The sequence below is a fragment of the Silurus meridionalis genome, chromosome 10, assembly GCF_014805685.1.
Source record: "Silurus meridionalis isolate SWU-2019-XX chromosome 10, ASM1480568v1, whole genome shotgun sequence".
Taxonomy (NCBI): domain Eukaryota; kingdom Metazoa; phylum Chordata; class Actinopteri; order Siluriformes; family Siluridae; genus Silurus; species Silurus meridionalis.
Genome location: NC_060893.1, coordinates 16712769 through 16735537, shown reverse-complemented (window position 1 = coordinate 16735537; position 22769 = coordinate 16712769). Strand labels below are relative to the sequence as shown.

Sequence of the window (22769 nt, the reverse complement as noted above, 5' to 3'; positions counted from 1 at the left end):
GTTTAAATAAATAATCTAAAAAATAAAATACAATAAAAATACATTGCATTTTGTCAGGCAAGGGAAATAAGTCTCACCTCTTGCAAATTTTGTCTCCACGGTCTTTGGCATATATACATTTGTTTAAATTAAAAAGTAACCGTTTGGGTGGAAAAGGTCCTTTGTGGATGTATAGCAGGTGAAACCAGTTTATGCTCTAAATGCCTTATTATGCATTCATGATATAATGAATTTATCAGCGATTTTCCCTTGCTCAATGAGTGGAATTGAAAAGCACATGGCCTCTGATAGAGCACATTTTTCACTTCTGTGTTTATGTAACCAAGTGTGTTTGTTGTGTCATACTGTTATCGGTTTTCATGCTCACATGTCTCTCATTCACAATAGTTCTCCAATTGTAAGTGTTTGTATAAATATCACTGTATGTTAGTAATGTCTATAGTAACTCATCTAGTTTGCTACGATTACCCAGGCGTTTATTTTCGTAAACTCAAAATATTTAGGATTAAATGTGAGTCTGACCGGTTGTAATGAATAGTTTTTAAAGACAAATTGTTCAACATCATTGAAACATTCAAATAGTTTATGCTCGATATAGGGTGCTGAATAGTCCATGTATATTCCATGGCTGGGTGAAATGTGGTGGAGGATTGAAATGAACAGCTCATATTTAATTTTAATGAGTGATAGTTATGCAAAAATAAATAAATAAATAATACTGAAGGAACTGAATGATCATAGGGGTAAATGTTTTTTTTACTTGTCACATGTACCTAACATTACAGTCATTTTTTTCTTCACATATCCCAGCAATGTTAGGAAGCTAGGGTCAAAGTGCAGGGTCAGCCATGATACAGCACTTCTAAAACACAGGGGGTTAAGTGTCTTATAGGTTAAGCCAGGCAATGGCAGTTTGGTGATACAGGGGCTTAAAACCCTGACCCTGGCTTCAGTAACCCAGAGCCTTAAACTCTCAGCTAATACTTCCGCCATGTCTAGTAAATTATTCCAAAATAATTTTTCATCAAATTCAAGGAGGTTTTGTTAAATGTTACAAAAAAGATTGTTATTATTAAGAGCAGAGGAATTTGTTTATTATTTCCCAATAGTGCATCAAGAAAATATCTTGCAATTCTCAGTCCAGTTTCATTTAGGTCTCTGCAAACTGTCTGCATAAAAAAAGATTTGAGGAATGTTATGCATGGGTGTTTTTTTAAGCAAACACAGATTTCAGAAATACAAAATAAGAAATCATTGAACATTTATTTGGAAGGTTTGGAATCTGTCATTTGGAAACGTTGGTGTTAATACATCCTATTTTTCATTATTAAATATAATATATAAAATATATATCCGATATTTATGCATATATTTAAAGGCTATAGTTGTCCACATGATGTCACTAGCCTCCCACTCTACGTTATTGAGTTCCTTTCTTACTTTGTTCCGCCTTTCTGGAGGCAGGGCATGTTATCTTCCAGACGGCTTTGTTTGAATACGCCATTGTGCCTGGCTGCTGTTTAAATACGGACAAAATACATTTCTCAACTACGGGAATGGATATGTATATTTTTCTTGACAGTGCTACTGTAATTCCCTAAAATGAGTGCGTCGTCGGGTCAAATATTTCAGACGTGGATGTGTTTATCGCTCCTTCTTCACTTTTGGAGATTTGTGAATGGACAGGTTGTGTATCACATAGCGGAAGAAGCATCTCCAGGCACAATAATTGGAAATTTGGCAAAGGAATTAAATCTGAACGTTCATGATCTTGAGAGCCGAGGATTCCATATTGCTACCGAAGCTTATAGCAGGTATTTTGATCTTAACCGGAAAACCGGTGTTCTCAGTGTTAAAAAAACAGTTAACAGAGAAGAGCTTTGTGAACGCAGCACAATCTGCTCTATTGCGCTAGAAGTAGTCGCTAAGTCACCGCTAAATATTTATAGGTTTGAGGTGAATGTTTTGGATATTAACGACAATTCACCAGTATTTCGGCAGACCGAATGGACGTTAAATATTTCAGAGTTAGCATCTCAAGGGGAGAGATTTGCATTACCGAGTGCATATGATGCAGACGTGGGAAGTAATTCGATAAATAACTACAAGTTGAGTCAAAACGAACACTTTTCGCTGGATGTACATAGCGGAGAGCAGGAGGTTTCAGCCGAGTTAGTACTGCAGAAAGCTTTAGACCGAGAAAAGCAGCCTGTGATCCATCTCACACTGACTGCTTTGGATGAAGGAAAACCTCAACGATCTGGAACGATTCTTGTTATTATAAATATAGTGGATGTTAATGACAATGTTCCTGTGTTCAGTAAATCACTGTATAAAGCACGAGTTAACGAGAATGCCCCACCAGGTACTCCCGTGATTAAAGTGCATGCCAGTGATTTGGATGAGGGGGTTAACGGAGAAATTACATATACGATTATTAACCACGATAGAGATAAAAATCTGAATGCATTCTCAATAAATCCGGAAACCGGCGAAGTTGTGGTGACGGGTGACGTAGATTATGAAAAGAAAAATGCGCTTGAACTTCGGGTGCAGGCAAAGGACAAGGGTAACAATCCAAGAGCGGCAATGTGTAAAATTCTCGTAGAAATCATTGATATTAACGATAACGTTCCGGAAATATCCGTGACATCATTAGTTGACATTATTAAAGAGGATACTCCAATTGACACAATGGTAGGGATGATAACTGTTATCGATAACGATGCTGATAAAAACGGACAGGTAATACTCAACATTATTGGATCCGTTCCATTTAAGATCCAAAAGTCATATAAGAATTATTATACCTTAGTTGTAAATGGACCTCTCGACAGAGAAAGTGCGTCTCAATTTAACATCACTATCACAGCTACTGATAAAGGAACCCCACCTCTCTCTAGCACAGTTGTCTTTACCGTACACGTCTCTGATGTAAACGATAACGCGCCGCGCTTTCCTGAGCCCTTTATAAATGTTTATATAAAAGAGAACAGTCAGGTTGGAGCTTTTATTTATACAGTATCTGCTTTTGATCTTGATGCTGGTGATAATGCAAGGATTTCTTATTCATTACTGGAAAGCTCAAAAAGAATTCTTGTATCATCTATGATAAACATAAACCCTGAAAGTGGAGATATTCACAGTTTGCAGTCATTTAATTATGAGGAAATGAAAACATTTCAGTTTAAAGTTCAAGCCACAGACTCTGGTGTTCCTCCACTGAGCAGTAATGTGACTGTGAATGTTTTTATACTGGATGAAAATGACAACAGTCCTGGGATTCTCGCTCCTTACGCTGACCATGGATCTGTTCATTCTGAGATCATTCCCTATTCTGCTGAAGCGGGCTACTTCGTGGCCAAGATCAGAGCTGTAGATGCAGATTCAGGATATAATGCACTGCTTTCTTATCACATCTCTGAACCTAAAGGAAACAACCTCTTTCGAATTGGGACCAGCAATGGAGAGATCAGGACTAAAAGGAGAATGAGTGACAATGACCTAAAAACTCACCCACTGGTCATTTTGGTGTCTGATAATGGAGAGCCCTCATTGTCAGCCACTGTGTCTATTGATGTTGTGGTTTCTGAGAACACAGGTGACCTAAAGACTCAGTTCAAAAATGTCCCAATAAAAGAGGACAGTTATTCGGATCTAAACATGTATTTGCTGATTGCCATTGTGTCAGTGTCAGTAATATTTTTACTGAGTTTGTTTAGTTTAATAGCTGTAAAATGCTGCAGGGCAGATGGCAGTTTCAGCAAATACAGTGCCCCAGTGATCACCACACATCCAGATGGGAGCTGGTCTTACTCTAAGTCTACACAGCAGTATGATGTGTGTTTTAGTTCTGACACACTGAAGAGTGATGTGGTGGTTTTTCCTGCATCATTTCCACCTCCAGATGCTGATCTGATCAGTATAAATGAAGGAGAGACATTTAACCAAACACAAACACTTCCAAATAAGGAGAAGGTAAGATCCTGTGGTCTCAGGTCCTTAATTTATTTTGGTGTACTGTGAGATCTAAATATTGCTGAGTTTGCTGTGATTGTTTATTAGATGGTTAGTAGATGGTTTGGTTTTATTTTACTTCTCTTCATACTCCTTGTGCATAAACTAAACATATAGCTTTCTCTTTGTATCAGTTAAAGTCATGTATATTAATTGTTGCTTACTGTAACAAATAGCAAAAACAAATAATAATAACAATAATAATAATAATAATAATAATAATAATAATAATAATTATTATTATTATTATTGTTATTATTATTTATGTTTTTAATGACAGCAGTGATTAATGGATTTTTTTCTTTATTTTTTTGTAAAACATTTATTGCTTAAGAAACAATTAAGCTTATTGTATGTAGATTTTTATATATATTTTCATATATTGTCTTTTGTTTTGAGATGCTAAAAAAATTTTTTTGACTTTGATTCATGGTTTATTTTTTTCTGTGATTTTGCTTTATTTCTTATAGTTTATTTAGTTCATTACCATCAGAAAGGTGTTACTCTGAGATTATTTTATATGTTCTTTTAAAATATCACAAAAACACTTGGTTTCACTATAGAGTTGTTTTACGTGGTGCACTGCTCATGTACTTTGTCCCTCATACCTGATGAAAATGGTGATCTGATGAGAAGGTCTTTCACATGGGCCATGCAAATGGATTATGTTTGTGTAACATTTGAATCATCTGCTTTCGGGTTGCTGGATTGCAAATATTGCGCAATATTATGCGCAATGGATATTCTGACCGCTTTTAATGGAGGAAAACCTCCCCAAACGAGTACATTGCAGATAGTGGTAAATGTCCCAGATGTTAAAGACAATGTCGCTGTTTTTAACAGATCTAAAGGAACAGTTGTGATTGATCTGAATGCGACCTATGCAAATGAGGGAGTGAATGGTCAAATGGTCAATTTTTTTGGTTAACCAGTATAGTGAAACAGAGGATAGAAACAGAGGCATCTTCAACATTGACTCAGTTTCAGGGGAGATTACTGTACAGGGGGATCGACTACCAGATACAAAATGTATATGAAATCCATACTGAGGCTAAAGTCCAAGGATTGACTCCTCAATCTGCCCACTGGAAAATATTAATTGACGTTGTAGATATAAACTATAATGCTCCTGAAGTCTTGTTGACATCTCAAATAAATGTTGTAGTGAACTCTGATCAGTTTAATAGCTGTAAAATGCTGCAGTACTGACAGTAGTTTCAGCAAATACAGCACCCCAGTGATCACCACACATCCAGATGGAAGCTGGTATCACTCTAAATCCACTCAGCGATATGATGTGTGTTTTAGTTCTGACATACTGAAAAGTGATGTAGTGGTTTTCCTGCACAATTTCCACCTGCAGATGCTGAATTGATAAGTATTAATAATGAAGACATGTTTAGCCAAACACAAACACTTCTTAATAAAAGGAAGGTAAGATCTTTGATCAAAAATAATTATTTGAAGATTTTTTTTCATGTTGTATATTTTTTTACTTTCATTCAAAATACTCTTAAAAGTACTATAGTTTTTGTGAAGTGTAAATTTTTTATAATATTTTATATTATATTTGTTTAAGATCAATTGTATCTACTTGCAATATATTTTTATAAACTTAATTGATTTCAAATAGAACAACTTTAAGTACATTTAGTATCATTTAAGCTCCTTACATTTTTGATGTTTCTAAAATATGCTTAGCTGGTATAAATGAAGATTATACCAGTTATGTCTTAAGATTATTTTTTTGTGTGTGTAATAAGTGTAGCTGATCTTTTATATCACTGATGTGTGCAAGCACTGGTATATTTACATATTTTAAGTAGATTGTTCACACTGACTCAATTGTAGTTTTAATGCACTACAAATATTGCATTAAGAGTAAAAATTACAGTTTAAGTGTATTTGTTATGTTTTGTAAAAGTTCAATGAAAATTTATTTTAATTTTACTACAAAAAAATTGTTAAGTATTCTTTCCAAGGATGCACAAGTATAAGTTAACTACATATTGGATTAAAAGTCTCATTACATTACTCTACTTATTATTTAGATTAGAAGATAATTACTTGATGATGAAAATGATTGCTTAATATATTTATAACATTAGAAGTTGGTATATATGTGTGAGTGAATTAATATGTAAAAATATTTTTCAAGATATCTTACTTTTGAAAAGCAGGTTGAAGCACAATTGTAATTACAGAAATATGTAAAATATATTGCAGTATGTCTACATGGTTCATAAATAAGAGACATATTATTTAAACCCACTTAAGGATGAATAATTTGACTACTTTATTACACAAACTAAACATAAAACATACTTAAAGTAATAGTAAAATAAGTATGTTTTCTGTAAATGCACTAAAATGTCATAAAAAGTCTCTGTTTTTGCATATTTCTAAAAAGTGCATCTAATAATATATTTATTACCAAAATACTTTTAGTATACTTTATATAAATATATTAAAATGCAAGCATGTTAGGAGTACAATTGTGCTATAAATATACTATCTGAAATGCAAGTACATTTTTAATACATTTAAGACTTCTTTTTCACCTGGCTAAGCATGCCTAATGTTTGCTGTCCATGGTCCTGAGAACTGTAGTCTCCTTTGCTATTTGGGTTCTCTTTCTCTTAATTGTGTTTTTAACACCATAATAGTTAAATATATTTGATGATCACCACACATCCTGTTGGAACTTGGTCTCACTCTAAATCTCAGCAGTATTATATATGTTTTAGTTTGACACACTAAAGTTATTTTTTTTAGTTAATTATGATAGTACTATTCCACTCTGTGTAAAACATTTGGCCATTTATTGTGCATTTTATTCCTTTAATTCTCTGTCACTCTCTGTCTTCCTGTTGTTTTTGCATTCATTCTGTCTGTTTAGCTCTCTTTATTAGTTCCCTTCCCAATTTATTTTCTTTATTAACCCCTGATAAAGGTGCAATATTATTGTATGCTATAAGTGTTTTAGCGGATGTTTGGTCACACTGAATGAACACGCACACACACACACACACACACACACACACACACACACACACACACGATCCCGATCGTTTGTCAGATCATACTAATAAGATTTTACTATATCAGTGAACCAGACCATTTTAGAGAAAGACCCACAGATAATGGTTGGACATGTGTACAGTATATTAAACATTTATTTATTGTTGCCTTAGTGACTTAGTGATTTAATGGAATTATTTTCATACTTTTGTAAACAATTAAATGTACATGACATTCCTAGTCTATTGCCCCCTATGCATTGTACACACCTTAGGGTATGTGTACTTATAAATCACTGCTGCACAGCTCAAATCATACTTGTTTTCACTGCTTACTGTGTGTTTCAGTAAAGCCTTGGTTAACACTTGGAGGTGTCCACAGATCTGACATACTATATATATCATATTTTGAAGTATTCTTATGGAAATTTGTGTTCATCAGCCACAAGGGTATTATGAAAGGCAGGCACTGCTGTAAGTGAGGAGGCCTGGGGTGCAGTCAGTGTTTATTTAGTAGGGATGATTTTATATATAGTTTTATAGCAGGCCACTCAAGATCTTCCTCTCCAAAGCATGTAAACCATTTCTTCATGGAGCTCACTTTGTGCACAGGGGCATTTCCATATTGGAACAAGTTTGTGTTGTGTGTGTTTTTATTATAGCGCATTTAAAGACATCCTATACAATTGAGTGCCTTTAACTTTTTGATAACAGTTTGGTAAAGAACCGCATATAGCTGGAAAGGACAGGTGATGCTTTGTTGTATGTACATGTTTGTGTGGGGGTGGGGTGCAGTTGAAGAGAAATATGAAAAAAGGTTGAGCAACAATGTCGAAAGACAGAATAGAGCGATACCTGCAGGAATATAAGAATGAGATGGGGTGAGAGATGGAGTAAAGTAGATAGAGAGAGGGAGAGTTGGGGGAAGGGCTGGTAATTTTCCTTATGGCTCTGCAACAGCAGGGGTTCTCTGCAAGCAAGCTGAGCTCATAGCTCTGACATCATCATTTTCAGCCACACCTTAACACTGCCTTCTATCCCAAACCAACAAGCCACGTATAATGTATCATTTCACCTATTCTATTATGCTTTTACATGGAATTAAATAGACACAAAGTTACATGTTGTTGTTCATAACAGTGCATTTTGGGAGTGCTACATTACTGATTGCATACTATGCACACAAATTAAGTAAGTATGCCAAAGGTAACCTCAGGCTTTATCTAACCTGCAGTTGGGTGTCATGTTCTATAGATTATAAAAAGATTATTAACAAGAACAACCTACTACTGACCAAATTTCAGACTAAATTAGAAATGTACACATTCTTCACACACCAATTAAAATGATCAAATATGCTTTGACCTGCTAAATTTCTTTAGGATTCAATGTTTGTATATACCTCCTATTCTGTCACCTTGAGGTTGTCATGGAAACTCTGTTTTGTTCAAGCAAATTGTGCCGCATTTTGCCCACACCCATTCAGAGAGAGAGAGAGAGAGAGAGAGAGAGAGAGAGAGAGAGAGAGAAAGAAAGAAAGAAAGAAAGAAAGAAAGAAAGAAAGAAAGAAAGAAAGAAAGAAAGAAAGGCAAAGAGAAGGGGGAGGGATAGGGAGAGTGAGGAGATGGGAGGAAGGAAAGAAGGGAGAGAAGGGAGGGAGAGATGGGCAAGGAGACAAAATAGTGAAATGAAATATAGACACCAAGTTGTTTTGAGAAAAATAAGACATAATAAGAACAATCAGAAGCTATTCAGGGACAAGCATGGCTGAGGACATAGAGAAAGATTATAATAGAGAACTAGTAGAAAGGGAGAAATGATTTTTGATTTTGTGGCACTGACATAGAAATACACCAAAACCTGGGTCAAGCATTGCATGTTTAAGAACAATGTTGGATCCCTGATTTTCCTGATTACCTTTTGTATCTCTAAATACATCATTTAGGGTCCAGCATTTCAAGTTAATGCTTATTTAGTCCTGTTTTTTACTTTACACCTTTGGGTGCTTTACAGACCTATAATTATTTTCTGACCCTGTTTATTTTGTGCATTTCGAACAAATCAATAAATCAACTGAATTAGAAATCAGCCATCCCCCTGCTTGCTATAAATAAAAACCAAAAGTAAAAATATCCGATCTTTGTCATATTATCACAGAAGTACAAAAGGTACTAGGTGCCAGTAAGCTCATGGGTCCAGATTTGAGTCCTGAGCTGCAAATAGTCTCTCTTGAGCGTTTTGCATAATCCACCTGTGTTGAGGTATACTCTCAGCTATGTTTATAAAGAATCCCCGAGATGTACTGTACATAGATTTGCTTTTTAATTACATTACGGATTTGAGGAGAATAGGTTATGCTATAAGTTATAAAGTAATATAACGTTTGTGAGGAGGACTTTTCTGTTCCTTTTTTTAGAGCATTTAAGAACTTTTAGAACATTTTTATATACAAATCTTAAATCTTTACATTTTTGCTCAGTCTAGTTTGTTCTCTCTAGGCTGATAAATGTGAAAAAGAAAAGAGAATTCACCTTTTACACTAACTATTAAAACAGGGTGAAAATCTAAAATAAGCAAACAAATGGTCAGCAGAATCTGCCTGTGGAGCATGTATAATGACTGTTTCCTACACCCTTTTACACCCCTTTCTGTTCTGCTCCTGTCTGACTGTAACGCTTTTCCTGTCATAAATTCTTTCCCACTACTCTTTTCAGTGTAGTACCAGGCTGTACCCACAGAGGGCTTACTTTAAATATTTTCCTGTCAGTCTTTTATCAGATATGAGAAGTGCTGCTGATGCTACTGATGTTGCAGAAGGTAAAACCAGTCGACTGCTATGTCTTCTGTGTCTTTCCCTAGTCTTTGCAGTATACTTACTTATGCAATTTTGTGTTAAATGTCTGTATGTATGTATGTGTGTGTGTGTGTGTGTGTGTGTGTGTGTGTGTGTGTGTGTGTGTGTATATATATATATATATATATATATATACACACACACAGAGAGAGACAGTGAGAGCAAGAAGGAGATTAGCATGATGGTCAGCCCTCTGTGGGCACTGTTTGGTATTACAATAACCAAAGAAAATTTGTGAATAAAATTTATGAAGGAACAGAAGGATAGTTTTTTCTGTCCTTGTCTGGCTGCATTTAGCAATCCTTGCATTGTCTGTTGGTAGTAGATTTGTACTTATGTCATTGTTCTCAGTCCCTGGATGATAGTTCTGAATGCTGTGAGATCATCTCTCATAGTTAGTAGTAATATGATAAAAGGAAACAAAGTTCAGTCAATTACAGTCTGGTAGACAGACCAAAAAAAAGACTTATAATGTAAGCTACCTCACAGATCTTCACCCTAATGAATGACATTTAAAAAAAAACCGATTATGGTAATCTCTTTAATCTGTGTTATTTTTTAATGGTATGTATTATGAATGATGACAGTCAGTTGTTCATGCCAAGTTGCTACACCTAATACATCACACAGAACTCTAGCCATACAATAATCTGGCATCAGTTTACCAAACATATCAGTGTTCTCATTTCCTCTGTACTCTGTCATTTTGGCTTTCATGAAAAAGCAAGAAACATGACTCCCTGAATCCACTGGATCCCTAAAGAATTCCCTAAGCTTTTTTTTCTAGTATACATTGCAGCTTCTTTCTGGTCTAAATGTACGTGTGTGTACTGAGGGTATCTTTTGTAAATGAACTGGCAGGTTATGCTTAGCAATTACATGTGCTTTTTATAAAGCTTTGTAAAGATGTACATTATATAATAGCAACCCATTATTAAATTATTCACCTCCTACACCTTACACTCAAAAAAGTTTATTCTTGCCACTAATAGAAATTAAGCAAACAATTCGAATAAGATATATTTGCTATAAAATACTATGATTGTTCCAAATTACTTTTTCATAACATGGATCTGAAACCAACCTGATCAAATTACTTGCACTATATTTGATTTGATAAGGCATAAATATAGATGTTTGCGTATGCACCTTACAGTCGCCGGGAAAAAACCCTCTTCTGGTGGCAAATCAGAGGAATTCTTCCTGCAATATTGACTCAGAGACAAGAAAGATTTGGTTGAAAAGATTTGGATATTTTCTATATGTATAAATGATTTACAATTAAACGTTAATTATTTTTATGATTTACTTGGTTATAGGTGAATTAATTATGTCCCACTTTATATAAAATAATAAATAAAATAGAGTAAATTTGATAATTTTAAGCACTGTTGACTGACTATGTGCATCATGTATTACAGATTACATTTTTGTTTTTGTAAACAGCTTTGTCATCTCTATATTTTACTTTGTTAATATGTTAACTCTCAAAGATTCTCTAAATGTAAACATTTATAGGATTTCTCATTAAAACAAGTCTGTTAGCAAATATGCCAAAACGTTGCACAAACACACTAAGTCAACTGTATATGGAAGTATCTACATTTAAAAGTTTGATTTCATGTTAAAACATATTGTGTACATTAAGTTAAACATACATTTGCACGCTGAGTTTTAACTTCATTATAAAATAAAGCTAACTTTAATCTATTTTTATTATTTACTATTTAATTGAGATCTCATCGGTGTTACCTCATTACACATTTTTGCATTTTTGACTTGGGTTTAGCACAATCACTAAATTACGGAATGTTTTTTTCTTGTGTAATTTCTTTGTAAAATAGTTGATGTCTCTTAGTTTGACTTATAGATTCATGTATGTAGATGAATGTAAGTTTTGGGAGTGACATGATTCCAACATTTCTGACTCCAGATTTAAACAATCACTCAAATGCAGTGTTTCAAGTTCCAAAACAGAAGAAAGTGCAAATTTATTTCTCTCCATGCAATGATACTGTATCTCAATGTTACTTTAAAAATGTGAAAATAACGTTTAATGTAAAAATTGTACAGTTTTGTTACATTATGTTTAATATGAGATTTGGTTCCTTGTTAATCCCATTTCTTTTTGCCACACAGGTTTTAAACAATTGCTTTAATTTAAGTACTGCATTTTTTCCTGCAGCTTGCTTTTTTTTATTTCGGAAACCAACTTTTTTTGTACCATTTATTTCATAGAATTAAGGAAATGTAAGGAAGTTATATAAAATTAGTTATAATAAGTTATTGGGAAAGAGTAAATTTTATGTATTACTTAAGCTTAAATCACAGTTCATCAGTTTACATAACGTTTATTTAATTCATTCATGTTAACTGAATGTGATGGCGAGGCCTAAACAAATTTTAAGATAAAAAAAAATTGTGTATCTTCTTGCAAAATTAAACAAAGTGAATGGCATAAAGGTAATTAACTACATTTTATTGTTTATTTCTAAGACATAAATAATTACTCAAGTATACACACTGCCAGAGAGCATGAAAAAACAATGTATATCCCATTGCTGACAAGCACATTTTTAATTGGAGACTAACATAATTAATTTAATCAGAAGATTAATGAGTTAAAACTAGCTGTGAAAACAAATGAGACTGATTCTAATTAGCATAGAAATATATTTTCATTCTCAATAGAAAATGCTCAGTACCATGAATAACTCAAAAAAATATTGATGTAATGTATTTTATTAATTTATGCAAAATGTATGTATTGCAATTACATGTCAATTTTCCATCCAATTTAATCACATAAATCCAACATAAACGTTAGCATTTATTTCAGCGTTACCCTTTTATTTATGTAACATGTATTAATTAAATAAATGTTATGTAAATTGATGAACTGTGATTTAAGCTTGTAATACTTACATAAAATTTATTATTTTCCTATAACATAATTACTTACTTTATATAGCTACCTTACATTTCCTTAATTCTGTTAAATAAATGGTCAAAAACATGTTACATTTTTAAACATTAATTGCTTCCTGAGTTTATTAAAGCAAGCAGCAGGACATGATGCAGTACTTAAATTAAAGCAACTGTTTATAATCTGTGTGCCAACAAGTAACTGGGATTAACAATGAACTAATTTCAACATTAATAATGTAATTGAATAATGTAATTAAACTGGAACATTGCAACATTAATACTTAGTTTCACATTTTCAAAGTAATATTATGATGTTATTGCATGGTATGGTAATCGGTTTATGCACTTTTCCCTGATCTGGACCTGAAACACTGTGTTTGCGTGATTGTCCCACACTGGAATAAAAAATGTTGGAATAATGTCACGCCCAAGACTCACATATCTAAAAGTCAAAAAAGAGAGATAAAACAAGAGGCATCAACCCTTTTACAAAGAAATTACACAAATAATATTTAGGTTAATAAAAAAGGAAGAAAAAAATCATCATTTATTGATTGTCCCAAACTGGAGTCAAAAATGCCAAAATGTGGAACGATGTTACACTGATGAGGTCTCTGAAATAGTAAAAATTGATTATAGATAGATTTTTTTGTAACAGCTCAACATAAAAATGCGTGGTTTACTTCATGTACACAATTAGTTTAACATTATATCAAACCTTTAAATGTAGATAGCATTCATATAGAGTCGATTTAATATGTGTCTGGAACATTTTGGCTTGTTTGCAAAGGATATTTCTGGCTAAGTAAAATTAAATTTGAGATTAAAAAAATCACAATAATAATTTGCTTAAATATGATGTACAGTATATAGTCAACGTATAATTAACAATGATTCAAGTTACAAATATTTGCTGACAGATTTATCCATGAACTGTAACATTTGGAGAACATTCATTTGTTTAATAAAGAGTTAGCATATTACCAAATTAAAATGTAGGTCAAGATGACAAAGCTGTTTAAAAAACGTCATTTGTAAATCATGATGCACATAGTCAGTCGACAGTACATCTTAAATTGATCAAAGTTAGTAAGAAAGTGCATAAACTGATTACCATACTATGTTATATCACAATATTATTTTTAAAATTTGATAATAAGTTTTAATGTTGCAATGTTACAGTGTTATTACATTATTTCATTACATTACATTATTAATGTTATATATATATATATATATATATATATGTGTGTGTGTGTGTGTGTGTGTGTGTGTGTGTGTGTGTGTGTGTGTGTGTGTATGTATGTATGTATAGTTAATCCACCCATAACTGCATTCAAGGCAAAGCTATTTATTAAATCAAGAATGATTAAATCATTAAAAGATTTTATGTTTAAGTGTATATCACATAAGTATAGAAAATATATTTTCTTGTAAAATCTTTTCATCTTTACAAGAGTACTTGCTGCCATCTTTTTCGTTATTTATATATTTTTGCTACTGTAAGGCGCATGCGTAACGTCTACATTTCCTTTTTTCTGCAGTAAATCAAGTATCGTGTATGTAATTTTATCAGGTTTGTTTCAGATCCAATGCATTCATGTTAGTAAAGAGTAATTTGGAACAATAATAACATTTTAAATATATCTTATGCTTAATTCTAATTAGCGGCAAGAATAATTTGTGTTCTCCAAGTGTCTGTGTGTCTGTTGTGTATTCAAGTGGAGACAAATACGAAACAACACTATAAAGCTGGGTGCTCAAATATCCTGTGATGTGTGTAACTGATGTGATTACCGGTGTGTCTTTTTTTATTTTTCAGCTGAAATTGTTGTAAACAAATGACACATCATCCTGGGAGAATCTGCTCCATGTTAGATGTGGCTTTGACAGGATGCAATTTCTTTATCAGTAATTTATATTCAGTTCAATCCACATAGAAGCCATACTATTGTTATCATTTTTTTAAATAGAAATAGCATCTGATGTACTCATAACCCTGCCTTGTTTTACATTTGGTAATGAGCAGGTTGAACTTTTGTTCTCTGTTCCACCTCCATACTGTGTAGGATAAGTAAACAATATGATTTTTCTGTTTGAAGCACTGCAGCAAGCTAAGTTGGGCAGATAGATAGATAGATAGATAGATAGATAGATAGATAGATAGATAGATAGATAGATAGATAGATAGATAGATAGATAGATAGATGGATGGATGGATGGATGGATGGATGGATGGATGGATGGATGGATGGATGGATAGATAGATAGATAGATAGATAGATAGATAGATAGATAGATAGATAGATAGATAGATAGATAGATAGATAGATAGATAGATAGATAGGCAGGCAGGCAGGCAGGCAGGCAGACAGACAGACAGACAGACAAATAGACAGATAGACAGACAGATAGATAGATAGATAGATAGATAGATAGATAGATAGATAGATAGATAGATAGATAGATAGATAGATAGATAGATAGATAGATAGATAGATAGATAGATGGGAGGGAGGGAGGGAAAGGGAGATAGGCAGCTTCACACTATCACTTATGATAGCAGTCTATTAAACTTTAATTGTTGCAATAATAGGCAGAAGACAAATTTTATTACCAAGACCTATGACATTACAAGGCACTGTGCCAGGACCGTAGCCAATATACTTGGCTGTTTAGTTGTTCAGACAAATGTTTATCTTAGCCTATAATTTGCACATTTTTAACTGTACATTATACTCTTCATTACCTTTAGAAAAATAATCTAGTAGTATCAAGTGCATTCAGTTATTAGTATTGATATAGTATTTAACTCAAGATTCCAGTAACAATGTAACTTATTTTAATTACACTTTTTAGTATTACTTAACATTTAATAAACACCAGGATGTGTCCCTGTTGTCCACTCGTTTTTCCAGATAAAACTGACCAGGATAAAACAGACCCTAGAACATTTTCAAGTTGTCTTTTGTCAGAAATGTAAAGCATACATTCTTCGCAAAATTATATGAGCAGATGGGTGACTCTTAGTAGTCTGTAATGGCAAGGAAGGCAAATGGAGGGCATTTTGCTGGTGACCTGGTTTGCAGCAGGATGTGCACACTTAGCCACTGCAGCACATACTAACCGGGCAAACAGGACACAGATCTTATTTATTGCTGAAATAAGGAAGGAGATCAAATTAGATATTAACATGATTTCAGATATGCTGTGAGCATAAATATTTGCTTATTCGAGCAATCAGACAGGGATAATACTGTACAAGCAATCCGAGATTTTTTTTTTTTTTTTTTTTGCTGGTGGTGGTGGTGGCTCGTACAAAATGAACAATATTACTGTTGTGAGAGATTTTCTTATTATAATTTATTTACCTTGTTCTTGAAATATTGGGTTAGAGAGACTCTATTAGGAAAACAATAATAAAATCACAGTGGGTAAGACACAACCAAGCGTCTCAGCCTACACATACACAGAGGACACACAATGGAAAAAGGGCGGCGGCACTCTCCGTGTGATTGAATTAATCGATGTTTGCGAGAGGTATTATTTATGAAAGCAATATATAATGCAAATATATTAACAATCGCCGATGCAAATAGATTTTCTACTAGATTCTGTAAATGAAAATATAAGGCGCGCGTTTTGTCTTTAAGCGATTTGTCGCTTTTTTTTTCTCTCTGTTTGATGGAGAGGGTGCAGCTCCCCCTCCCCCGCCTGTAGAGTGCAGCGAGCGCAAAGGAGGAGAGAAAAAGAAAGAGAGAGGGGAGCGGCTGCGGCCAACTGAGAAGAAACAATAACCATCACCGCTGAATATTAGGGGAAAATATATCTAGGTTGAGGACAAAGAAAGACCATGGACGTAACAGGAAAATGTCCGTTTAACGTGGAAGCAGAGAGGAGATTCTGGTCGTCCTGCACATAGTCGAGGTAGAACCGACGGCTCTCCCTGATGTTTGATGCCGTGGAAGAAGCAAGCGCACGCCAAGCTCGAAAGGCGGAAACCCGTTCTTAATCCGTCTGCAGATGCTGTGCTAGCTTGAGATGGCTGTTGCGAGGCGATGCAAAAGCATAAATAATAGCGCACTTCTTTGTTTTTATTTCGTCCTCTTTTTTTTACTGATTTGCCTTACAAATGCACAAATACGCTACAGCATTTCGGAGGAACTGGAGTCCGGGGCTGTCGTCGGAGATATCGTTCGAGATTTGGGATTGGATCTTGGAAAGCTCGCGGCTCGCCGGATCAGAATAAACTCAGATAACGCGCGCCGCTACTTTAACATTGAGCACAAAACCGGTAAGCTTTCTGTCAGTGACAGGATCGACCGCGAGACCGTCTGTGAGTTCAGTGGCAGCTGCCTTCTTAGCCTCGAAGTGGTTTTAGAAAACCCATCCGAGACGCACAACGTGGAGGTCGAAATTGTGGACGCGAATGACAATGCCCCGCTTTTCCCCAGAGACGAGTACCAGCTTGAGATCTCAGAGGCGGCTCAGCCAGGCGCAAAGTTTCCTATTGAAGGCGCACAGGATCCGGATGATGCATCAAATTCCGTTCGCCATTATCGCCTCTCGACAAACGAGCACCTTGCGCTGGAATCAAACAAACCACCTGCCAGTGGTAAGCACATAGAGCTCATTCTGAAAAAACCCTTTGACAGAGAGATGGTGCCATCTCATCAGCTCCTCCTCACTGCTACAGACGGAGGCTCACCCCCGCGCTCGGGCACGGCGAAAATCAACGTGCGCGTTTTGGACACTAATGACAACGTGCCAAAGTTCGACAGCTCTGTGTACAAAGTAAAAATGCGGGAGAATTCCCCTCTTGGTGCTCTGGTGATTAAACTGAATGCTACAGACCGAGATGAAGGCACAAACGGAGAGGTCTTTTATTCCTTTAGTTCATACACCCCTGAAAGGGTTCGTCAGATGTACAGTATGGATTCAGACACTGGAGAGATTCGGGTCAGAAGTAACGTGGACTATGAGGAGACCAACAGTTATGAAATGTACATTCAAGCTATGGATAGAGGTCATGGGGCAGTAGCAGTGCACTGCAAAGTAGTTGTGGAGGTGCTGGATGTGAATGATAACCCACCTGAGATTGTACTCTCTACTCTATCCAGCCCAGTGAGAGAGGATGCTCGAGCAGACACTGGTGTGGCCCTGATTAGTGTTAATGATCGTGACTCTGGGCAAAACAAACATGTTACCTTAGACATTATTCCTCCTGATCTCCCATTTAAAATAAAATCATTTCGGAACCACTACACCATAGTCACAGCTGCCTTCCTGGATAGAGAGACAATATCATCATACAATGTCACAATAACAGCAGTTGATGGTGGAACCCCACCGCTCTCTTCTTCAATGACTGTTCGTGTAGATGTGGCAGATGTTAATGACAACCCGCCTCGTTTTGAGCAGACATCATACACTGTGTATGTCAATGAGAACAACGCTCCAAGTGCTCCTTTGTGTGTGGTAAAGGCCACTGATCCTGATGCAAACGAGAATGCACGTATCACATACACAGTTCTGAACGACAACAACCATGGGATCTCTGTAGGATCGTATGTGGCCGTCAAACCTGCCACAGGTGAGGTCTATGCCTTGCGATCTTTTGACTTTGAGAAGCTGAGGGAGTTTCATTTCCAGGTCAAAGCTCAGGACAATGGTGTGCCACCACTAAGTCGAGTGGCAACGGTTTACATTTATGTCATGGATTCTAATGACCACACACCATGGTTTGTCCACCCAGCAGCAAATATCTCTCACATGGCTGAAACTATCCTCCGTAATGCCGAGGCAGGTGTGCTGGTGACTCGTGTGATGGCATGGGATGGTGATGCAGGCCAGAATGCTTGGTTACTCTACAAACTCGAACACCCCCCTGAACTTGACCTGTTCAAGATGCATGAGCACACAGGTGAGATCCGAACAACACGTCGTGTTTTTGAGGACAACTCCACAGTTTTCAGCCTCACTGTACATGTGAAAGATCATGGACAGCCGCCACGCTCTGCCTCTGCAACCATTAATGTGGCTATCATGGAGCTCCCTCCAAAAGTGGCATCTGATCCTAAACGCATCATTAGGCCCCATGGAACTCTTTATTTCTCCACTGTTACACTATACCTCATTGTTGCTCTCACTGCCACCACTTTTGTCTTTTTGGTGACTGTTTTTGTCCTCGCCATTGTGCGTTGCCATGCCTACTGCACTCAGCCAGATGCATGCTCCTGTTCCCCCTGCTGTGGGGGATCCAAAAAAAAGGCACCCAAAGAGGGTGGAGGAAATGGTGGTGGGAGTGGTGGTGGTAGTGGCGGAGCCTCAGGTGGAGGTGGTGGAGGTGGTGGAGCTGGTGGAGGTGGTGGAGGAGGAAACCAACAGCAGCAAGCTGTGGCTCTACGAAGGGACCTTAAAGTAGAGCCACACTATATTGAAGTTCGGGGAAATGGATCTCTGACCAAAACATACTGCTACAAGACCTGCCTAACAGCCACTTCGGGAAGTGACACATTCATGTTTTATAACATGGGGCGACCTGTAAGTGGAACTTGGGGCTCAGGGGCAGAGCGATTCTTCACCAGTCAGAGTGGGCAGTTTGTGCGCAGACTTAGCATGCCAGATGCCACTGCCATACAGGTGTGTGCCTCACCCACATTTATCTGAGAGAAATTGTTTTCTCTGTCAGTGGTTTCGGTGGTATTTGATGATTATGTTGTCATTGTCCCTCATTCTATGTGGGCTGTAATTACAGCTAACTTAAATTACATATTTAACTTTCTAACAAAATGGTTTCAGTGGGTTCAATATGTGAATTTTGCTGTTTTTTAATGGTATGAAACTATTTGTGCATTTGTCCAATTTAGCTAGTATGGTATGAGTATTTATTAAAGCGGTTCAGCATCCATTAAACACCATTTGTATTTTGTATTCAAGATAAAGCACTCTCAACCTTCTTATGCTTGTGCTTCCTTTCATTTCCTCCCTCCCTTCTCTTTTGCTCTCGTTCTCTGTTGCTCTCTCTGTTTGCACTGCAGTGCAGACTTCAGTAGCAGTACAGCTGGTGTGTTAAATTTAGAGGTGAGAAATGCAAGCAACACCCCAGATTCTCTGTTCTCACTCTTAACACTTCCAAGTAACACTGTTCCAGTCACTGTTCTGGTCCATCTTCTTGAAGAGAATGTATGATTGATTTATGATTAGTCCTTTAACATAGCCAGTATTCTTATGAGACTACAAATGGTTGACTGATTATTAACCGTTAACATAAGCTGGAAAAATTCTGCCATCATCAGTACCATCAACATGTATGACAACATAATTCTGCAACAGAATTCATATTACTGATTTGGTCTTTTTTACTTCCTCATAAAATCGTTCAGCTGCACCCTGAGCAAAATGCTGTGGCATAAATCTAATAACGTTTCAAGTCACATTTACTGATTTCGTATCTGCCTGTATAGAAAACCATAACAAGAAAGTGGTAGTTTGAAGGGAGAAGTAATTGTTGGTTAATGTTGGTCTCTCTCATTAAATGCCAGTCATGTTTGTTCTCTCTGTGTAATTTAGCACTGTTGATGCATGGTTGCAACCAGCTGATTGGGTCTTTTGCTTTGGAAATAGCATTGGGAAGTGATGTGATTGGTTGGTGCAGGGGTATGAGCCCTGTATCTAGGCGAGGTGTGTCCACTTGGCAGAGAGGCAGTATTAACTGGAGAGAAAGAGAACAAGGGAGTGGGGGAAAGAATGATCAGATTTAACCTAATACCCTGTTTTTCCCACTCTCTTTACACCACTCATACCGAGGTATACATGTATGTATTATATTCAATTTATATATATATATTAATATAAAATAAACTTTCACTGTATAACACCTTTTGGTCATATGCACACATATGAAAGACTAATGTGCAATCTTACGTCTGTTAAGGGATTTAAAGGCAAAATGTCTGTTGGGGGAACAGGGTGCATAAACTGTGGATGGGAATATATCAACATCTAATTACTAGAAATGAGTAAAGAGGAGTGCACTTTAGACCTACAGTACTTAAATGAGTATATTAGACTGTTGATTCTGGTATTGTTTTGCAATGTGCTGGTTTTGAAAAGGAAACTGATTTAGTAATGGTTGGTATTTCAAAATCATTTTGCTGGATTAAAAAAAGGACAATGAAACCAGTATATTATATACAATGTGAGCTGTGTTGATCTAACAGGCTCATAAATGCAACAAGTGCTATCCACACATTGTTTAATAGATGCATGTTATGATAGATCCTATTACAAAATTGATTCAATTTCTCAGTTTTTATGTGTCATTAACAGAAAGCTTGTGTAACTGTGGAAGCAAAGATTTAGTTATTATTCACAGATTCTTTTAAGATTCTTACAATAACTTGTAGTTGCACTTAATATGCCTATCAGCATTTTATCTTCTATTTTATTTTATTTTTAAAGAACTTTGAATGCTTATACTACTATGTTTTGGCTAAGATGTGTCAAAACATAACAAATACTAGGTTTTATTGTTGATGTGCTTTTCAGGTTTGGTGAAATGGCAACAATGGATCTTACCATATTTTTTTTCCAAATGTCTCTGACCTAAAATAATTGTTGTGTGTGTATGCATTCACTAATCCTTTCCATGCAGGAGAAGAATGAAGATATAGCAGCAAATATAATTTATAAATCTTTATAACCAAAATTCTTCTTCTTCTTCTTCTTCTTCTTCTTCTTCTTCTCCTTCTTCTTCTTCTTTTTTCTTCTTCTACTACTTCTTCTTCTCATCTCTGCAATTTCTCTGCTCTCCTTCCCTTCCCTCATATATTTGCTGCAGCCCAAGCCTCCCAATGCAGATTGGAGATATTCAGCTTCTCTCAGAGCAGGAATGCAAAGGTAGGGTTACAACTTTTTTCTAAATTCTTAATTATTCACATAGCATATTTAAAAACTTTTACATTTATATACCTGTGGATCTCAGTAGCAAATGCAAAGTGTATTGAAAATGTATGAATCCACAGAGCCTAGAAACAAGAAACTAGAAACCCGGTTAACACTACAGGTCTGTTTCTTTTTTTTTTATTTAAAAAGCAAATTGTCAGGGATACTGTTAGAAGCAGTCCTGTTGCAACTGTCACTTTATTGTGACAGTAAAGGTCACCAGAGATGAAAGACTGGATAGCACTCACACAGCTGCTGGCACAAACTGGGACTATTGTGTGTGCAAATGGATAAGATCATACATGTTGCTTGGTCTTTTATATAATGGTGTATATGGAGAACAGAATCCTTGCTGTGGATGCCACTCTGGTTTAATTATATATTATATATACATATTTTGTATATCGTCGGATTTGTGAGGATTTGTTCTGTTTTTATTTGTTCAATTTGAGAGGATTTGTCTTTGTCCTTACAAAGTTGAAAGAGAAAGATATTTTTATACACAGATTACATTTTAGAAATCCTAAAAGTGCCTTTCAATAGAATGACAGATAAAATAGAATGTAAAAATAGTAAGATGAGGCAAATAAAGGGAAAAGGTGTGAATAGCCTGAAGAAGTAAGCAAGTATCATGTCTGTTCCTTCTCATTGGCAATATATTAGAATTATATAGTCTTAGTAACTTGACCTTTAAAGATGTTAAAATGGGCTATAAGACAATCTAAATAAGTGGAATCTAAAATTAAATAATAAACTTTGTCTACAGAAGCATGGTAAAATATGTAAAAATCTGGAAGGGAAGATAAGGAAACATGTGAAAGGGTGTTATGGAGCCTGTGCCTAACACATATTTATTATAAATTAAGAACAAAATAAAGCAAACCTAAAATGGAGGACAGCTAGAAATGCTGCATTCTTGCAGTTACCCATACCTCGCTATGTAAGTATAGTATAGCTTCTCGGTTCATTTTGTTTTCTTTTTTATATTAAAAATACTATGTATT

At 35.6% G+C, this 22769-nt stretch overlaps 1 protein-coding gene across 9 annotated transcripts in view; it reads left to right on the top strand.

Moving 5' to 3' along the window:
* The window catches only part of LOC124392412 (protocadherin alpha-C2-like), a 143094-nt gene that overhangs the window by 108936 nt on the left and 11389 nt on the right, over positions 1 to 22769 (top strand). For 8 of the 9 annotated variants that reach the window (XM_046859420.1, XM_046859424.1, XM_046859425.1 and 5 more), the window contains one exon: positions 21662 to 21720. In XM_046859420.1, the coding sequence (XP_046715376.1) occupies positions 21662 to 21720 (59 nt within the window). Of the gene's footprint in view, positions 1 to 16223; positions 19462 to 21661; positions 21721 to 22769 lie in introns of those variants that run through there. The other variant, XM_046859416.1, reaches the window with a different exon arrangement.